Genomic DNA, 6832 nt, shown 5'->3' with positions numbered 1-6832 from the left:
AAGGTTTTGAAGTTGCAATGGAAGTTGAGGTGCGCTCCAAAACTTGATGAAGTGCAAGTGTGTCATGTAACTCTCCAATTCCGTGGCAGCAGCCCTAAAAAAATATATTTGATGGAAACAACTCTGTTACCAAATTAGAACTCCAAGTGAAGAGTGTTGTAGTGATATTATTTACCTCACAAGGGTGACTCAAGAGTTTTAATCGAACTCTCAAGGAATTGGACGTTCACTACTCCTTTCTCCTCTTCTAGCAACCTGCAAAACAAAATGATTGCCTTGTGTCCCCAACTCCAATATATGGTTGTCAACCACAAGGTTTTGTATTAATAAAACTAAATAAAACAACAAATAAATAAAAGTAAACAATATATAACTAGGTAACAAAATAAAAACAATAGAGTAAAGATCTTTTTAGGTTTTTGTTTGTGTTTGTTAATAGTAAAAGTATTTTATATTTCCGGTTTAATTAATGTAGAAAATAAAAAAACTCAATAAATGTATTGAAAATTGGTATCTTATAATAAAAAGTTGACATGGGTTCACTTGTGTATTCTCTCATAAGGTGTAATGGACATAAATCAATTCAAAGAAGATATAATATTGATGAAATTTAATTATGTGCTTGATTAACATTCAGATGTGCATCATGTCCTAATATAAAGATGATGCAACAAACCTCACTTATATTCCACTAAAAATGGAAAACTCAACTCAATTTAGAATTAAGAATAAACAAAGAATAACCTTAGCTACTTTTACATGATGTTTGAGTATCAAGTGTGCTACCTTGAGCAAACAAGACCACATTGCCCGTCACCAAGTGATTATAACACATGCATTCACTTTTCCCCTAGTGAGGTAACAAAACAAAGGTAAAAAGCATAGTGGATCTCGAATTTGTTGTCATTATCCAACCACCACCACCATGTTACTCCAACTAATACACACGTTCTCCCACACGCAGCTTTAGGGGTGCCTCACGGTGGACGCGAGCAATGATGTGCACAACTTTGCCGTGCCACGACCAGTGCCGACTAGGTACAACAGCGAGGAAGTCCCTTGTAGCAAGAAGCTCCCCGGCTTGCAGAGGCATGCCACACGGTGGACACGCGCAATGATGTGCAGAACTTTGCCGTGCCACGACCAGTGCCGACGAGGTACAACCGCGAGGAAGTCCCTTGTAGCAAGAAGCTCGCCGGTAGAATAAATCATCCTTTCCCTTGTTGACCATGATTTAAAAATCAGACAACATGACAAGCAAAATCAGCACAAACTGTCATCTCATTTTAGGATACCACAAGAAGAGTCCATGGTATGTTATAAGAAGAGTGGTGAGGCAACCAGAATTCATAAACTGAATTCAAATAGGGTTAATATGTTTACCTGCATCGTGATAGGTTCTTAAACCTTGAAAATCATCGTGATGTTTGTCCTCTAAATCATCGTGCCCAACAAAACACAGACGGAGGCCCATTCGGGGGCAAGGCAAATAAGGCAGGCACGGGTACTGCTTGGGCCAGAAGTAGGCACATCTGAGAAAAAAAAAACAGAAAATTACCCGTGTGTGAATTCTTATCTCGAAGTTCATTGTCTATCTTTCTCGCTACAACAGTTCAATCACATCATCAATATAGTACTTTGTGTTGACCCAATAGTGGCGCTAAATGTGGCATTTGTTTTTTGAAAACACACTTTCTGATTGGGGTCATGAGTTTGAATGAGCCCTCATGGTTCACACAATTTTCATGCTGCCAGAAAGGTTACTCGGATTCTAGAATGAGGATTTCTACATCTTCCCCTATGAGGGTCCATGACTTCATCCGAAGACGATTCTCTGATTCTAGAAGAAGCGATACTATTACTTACGGTGTTCGTGTGCATGTTAATCCTATTTGTTCATGTCAGTGTTTTCTCACGTGACCTACGATTATCAGTGACATCACATAGTCAACTTACTAGGATATGGTACAGTCATTTTAGGACTTCTACTTTAGCTTTTCTTGTATATCTGAGCTAAGGAATTGGTGACATCACTACTAGAAAACAGGCTATCGGTGGCGCACCAGTTTTTGCTATACGCACTAGTGGTGCGCCACTACTATCACGCCACTGCTAACTATTAGCAGTGACGCACATGTGGTGCGCTATTGGTAAACTAAATAGGAGTGGCGCATCTGTGTGGTGCACCATTGCTATAATATATGGTGCGCCACTAGGTATTGATAGGATGCGCCACTGCGTGCGCCACTAGGTATTAATAAGGTGCGCCAGTCCAATGCTGGTTATTTTAAAAGAGGCAACATGGCCCGGTGGCATGCGGTACTGAATTTTTTTAACGTGCGGTGATAGGCGGTTGGACGAGTGTTGACCGGTCTAAATGCACTTTTATTATCAATTATCAATCAGAGGTATTACAGGACCTGAATAAAAAAATACAATCAAAATCACTACACTTTGCAACTAGGACCCTAAAAAGAAAGAAAAAAACGCAATCGAATCCCGCTCCGCTCCTTCGCCGGCACCACGCAGGACTCGACGGCGGTGGCCGTGGCGAGCGCGGCCGCGAGCTGCGTGTCTGCGAGGGGGGCTAGGGGGGCGGTGTCGAGGATGGAGAACTGCTGCCGGGGACGTAGGCGAGGGTGGCCTCGACGTGGGTGTCCGCTGCATCTTCTTCCACGGATCTCCGGCGCATACCGCCCCCACGGCCGCTTCCTCAGGCGCCTCGCCTCGCCGGCGTGAGTACCTGCATGCCGCGGTGGAGGCGTGGTGCTTGTGCTCGTCCGCGACGGCGACGAGCGTGGTGAGCACGTGGTGCAGGTTGTCCGCGACGGTGGTGGTCGTTTTGTTGTCGGCGAGTCCTAGGAGGTTGCAGCCGGCGCGGTGGATCTTGGTGGCGAAGGAGAAGATCTGGCGCGGTGGATCTTGGTGGCGAAGGAGAAGATCCGGCGCGGTGGATCTTGGTGGTGAAGGAGAAGATCCGGCGAGGACGAGCACGTCCTCGAGGGAGAAGGTGGCGGGCTCAGCGGGGAGGCGGAAGGTGTTGGAGTCCGGGTGCCAGAGGGAGAGGCTGCGGCGGCGGCGATGAGGGGCACATCGGCGGCGGGGTTGGGGCGTGGGGCGTGGAGGATGAGGGGCACAGGCGTGGTGTATGATGCGTGATGAATGGAGAATTTTTGGGGAGGAAGAGAAGAGAAGTGTGGGTGGGTGCGGGGTGGGTGGGTGGGTGGGTGCGAGTGCGTGGGTGCATGTGCCGTGGCAGCTGAGCTCGCGTGCGCGCGGAGATGATTTTCCGCAGCATAGTGGCGCAGCAGGTATAGTGCGCCATTGCAATTCGTAGCAGAGTGGCGCACCACATATAAGGTGCGCTATTGCTATTCGAATAACAATGGCGCACCTATATGTGGTGCGCCACTGCTAACTATATACTCATTTATAATCCAGTTTTAAAATTAGTAGTGGCCTACCATTATACTAGTGCGCCATTGGTAATCAACTAGCAGTGGAGCACCTTGTTTTAGTGCGCCACTGCTATATAGCAGTGGAGCACCTCTATCATAGTGCACCACTGATAGTGACCTTACGGCTAAGCCTTTTTCTAGTAGTGCATGGAGTTTTATTATTGGGGTGTATGTTATTGAGAGGAAAAGAAATGAAAAATCTACTACCTCGATCATTAGTTATGTATTCGGCGATGTCGATGAACATTTAATGGATGCAGTGGTTATGAAATCTTTTATGTAATTTGGATGGTTTTTCATCTACATTTAATTCTATCTACTCAAATTGTTGGCATGGATGACAGTTGGTAGGTGTACGTACTGGTAGTTTGTAGATCCTCCACACTTGTTCATGCTATCTAGTATATAAGAGTAGACGGAAAATTGCTAGGGAGAAAATAAGAGATGACAATTTCTTGTGTGAGTGTGTGTTATGTCTTATCGAACTTTTGTGGGCTTGTGAGGCATTGGGATTATGGAGCTCTTTTGTTGTGATGGTGCGCCAAGAGCCGCACTGCACCTTCGTACTACAATCCTGACAGTTCACCCCTTTTCCACAAAAGCACAAGCCGTGTTACAGCTTTTCACTCCAATGCTGCTTTGTGATGTTGTTGCAACCTGGTTCGGGGAACTATTGTCGTAACTCAAGAGGTAGGCATTGTTGTGAAGTGTATATGTGAGTTGCCTAGCCCTTTCCATCAGTTCGGACTTTTGGTTCAAGTGGCTAGTGCATGAAGCTTAACATGGTATCAGAGCCCCAGGTCTCGAGTTCAAATCCTGGTTTTCGCAATTAAGCCTAAAAATTGATGTTGCCCCCCTCTTTAGCCACCGGTGTTTCGGTGTGCTCTTCTTCTTTCACGTGTTGACTTTCTCTTCTCCCGTCACACGCGAGTGGGGGTGTTGTGAAGTGTATATGTGGATTGCCTAGCCCTTTCCATCAGTTCGGACTTTTGGTTCAAGTGGCTAGTGCATGAAGCTTAACATGGTATCAGAGCCCCAGGTCTCAAGTTCAAATCCTGTCTTTCACATGGTTTTCGCAATCCTGTTTCGGTATGCTCTTCTTCTTTCACGTGTTGACTTTCTCTTCACCCGTCACACGCGAGTGGGGGTGTTGTGAAGTGTATATGTGGATTGCCTAGCCCTTTCCATCAGTTCGGACTTTTGGTTCAAGTGGCTAGTGCATGAAGCTTAACAGGCATCATTGCTCTCTTTTGTGAGATTTGTTTGATGCATGCTTCTTTGGTGTTTATTCCCGCCACAGTAACGCAGAACCTAGAATATTTGGTTAGTCCTTAGCGGTGAGTGGATGGGTTAGCGAGAGAATGTATAGATTTCATTTGAAAATTGCAGATCGGTGTGTGATTCATCTATGCCCCACATATATATAGACTACGATTTTCGCTAACTGCCATGGTAAGGTTCAGTTCAACTATATGTAGTACTATATAAATCCGGATCCCCAAATGGTTCAAACATATTACAAAGAGACGAAGAAAGTATGTATGATGTCTACCCAGGAATTGCAGAACACATATAGGGCTACAAGTAGGAAAACCACTGGATTTGCCTTCAGACGAGCCATGAGCGAGCATCGAAATTTAGAGTGAAGGATTAACAACTTGGCCGGCGAAAACCACGACGCCGCTGAGCTCCTCCTTGATCAAGTACATGAAGGGGTGGTCGGCGACGAAGTCTACTACCGGTACCGGCGTACAAAACATGGACGGAGAAGAAGCAAATTGACAACCGAACGTGGTCACCGCGGCCGCCACGGTCCCTTCTTCATTTACTTCCACCAAGGACTGGTGATACACGTTGGACACAAAGAACCTCTCGTCCGCCGTCTTGGTCGGCTCCAGCATCTCAAACAAGTCGGCGGCTTCCTTGTCAAACGGCAGGCGCAGGCCGAGGCTCTGCAGCAGCCCCGTGGCCTCCGTCTTGTACGATATGGTGAACTTGGGCACCCTGAAGTCGCCCACCGGGACGGCGCGCCGGAGATCCATGGAGCCCTTGAGCAGCTCCGGGTTGGAGGCCAGCTGCTGCAGCATGCTGTGCAGGCCGTGCCGCTGGTTCGGCAGGTAGACGTACATGGCGAACTGCCGAGCGCGAGCGCCGCCGCGGCCGCACGCGTAGCGGAGTTTGAGGACCTTCCAGTCGGTGCAGCAATCGATGTACTGGCTCTCGCGGCTCGACATGAAGGGCACAAGGACTTCCGTGTAGTCGGGCAGGTGGAAGGTTCTTGGCTGCGTGAGCTGGGCGTCGAACTTTCTCTCCCAGACGCCCTTGAAGTAGAGCGCGTTCGCGAGGATGCACCGCGTGTCGGCGCTGACGGAGCCGGGCGGCAGGAAGTCCTTGATCAGGCCCGCCGTCGCCGCCTCGAACCACTGGTTGATCACGCCCCTCGTTTCCTCCGGCTGGAAAGGAAAAATATACCAATCAATCAACAAATCTATCATGAGAAATCGGAGACGCATGCAGGGAGAAAGATAACTAGTAGACCAGTCCGGCCGTCACGGCGAGGCTCACCATTGTCGAGAAGGAGGCCTGGCAAGCTTGGGCGCGGTAGTGCTCAGCAACGACGCGGGCGTAGTCTTCCTTGAGGCGGGCCGCCGCGTCGTCCACCCAGATGGTGTTGGCGAACCGCACCTTCGGCCCCCCATCGCCGGTGTCGTCGCTGTCGGCGAGCACGCGGAGCGCGACGTGCGACGCGAGTAGCGCGTGGGATCGGCCTCCGGGGGGGCCAAGGAAGGCGACGATCTCGTCGAGCGTGGCGCCGCGGGCGCCCGCGCCGAGGAGCACCGTCGCTGCGTGGATGGAGAGCGGGGAGATCGCGAGGTTGCTGGCGCCCGCGTCGAGGCGCGCGAGGTGGTGCAGGGCGCGCATGGCGAAGGCGACCTCGCCCCTGCCGGCCTCCGCGATCTCCGTCTCCATGGCCGGGCGTCGGGACTAGGGAGGGGCTCTGTTCGGCGGCGTTGTGGCGGTTATGGATTTTGTAGGACGTGGTGTGCGTGCGTTCGACGCAGGGGTACGAAAACCTGTTTTTACCGACGTCGGCAAAAGGACGTGGTGTATTGTTTCCTTTTGGGAGTTTCCTTCGGCATAAAACTTTTCTAGTGTAGCTGAATGCTGAATCTTGAATTCATGATGCATGGACGTAGATCCTTTTGATGCACTACTTTAGATGTATGCTGGAGACTCCGCTTTACACAACTTTGATTATTCATACACTGTGATTTGTTCCTTCAGTATCAGGTTCCAGTTATTTAACATTTAGGTGTGATGTTTCGTTGCATGTTCCAGTTGGATGAATATCCTCCGGGAAGCATATGCTTGAT

General features: G+C 48.9%; 1 protein-coding gene across 1 annotated transcript; it reads right to left on the bottom strand.

Annotated features, from left to right (window-relative positions):
* Positions 1 to 5016: 5016 nt before the first annotated feature.
* On the bottom strand, positions 5017 to 6549 carry LOC127345655 (serpin-Z1). The gene is made up of 2 exons (XM_051372141.2): positions 6024 to 6549; positions 5017 to 5911 (listed from the first exon to the last, which is right to left on the bottom strand). The coding sequence occupies exons 1-2, from the start codon at positions 6426 to 6428 to the stop codon at positions 5096 to 5098; spliced, it is 1221 nt and encodes a 406-aa protein (XP_051228101.1). The 5' UTR covers positions 6429 to 6549; the 3' UTR covers positions 5017 to 5095.
* Between the last annotated feature and the right edge of the window lie 283 nt (positions 6550 to 6832).

Source organism: Lolium perenne, chromosome 3, assembly GCF_019359855.2.
Source record: "Lolium perenne isolate Kyuss_39 chromosome 3, Kyuss_2.0, whole genome shotgun sequence".
Taxonomy (NCBI): Eukaryota; Viridiplantae; Streptophyta; class Magnoliopsida; order Poales; family Poaceae; genus Lolium; species Lolium perenne.
Note: the sequence above shows the minus strand (reverse complement) of the source record. Positions and strands in the feature narration are given on the sequence as shown.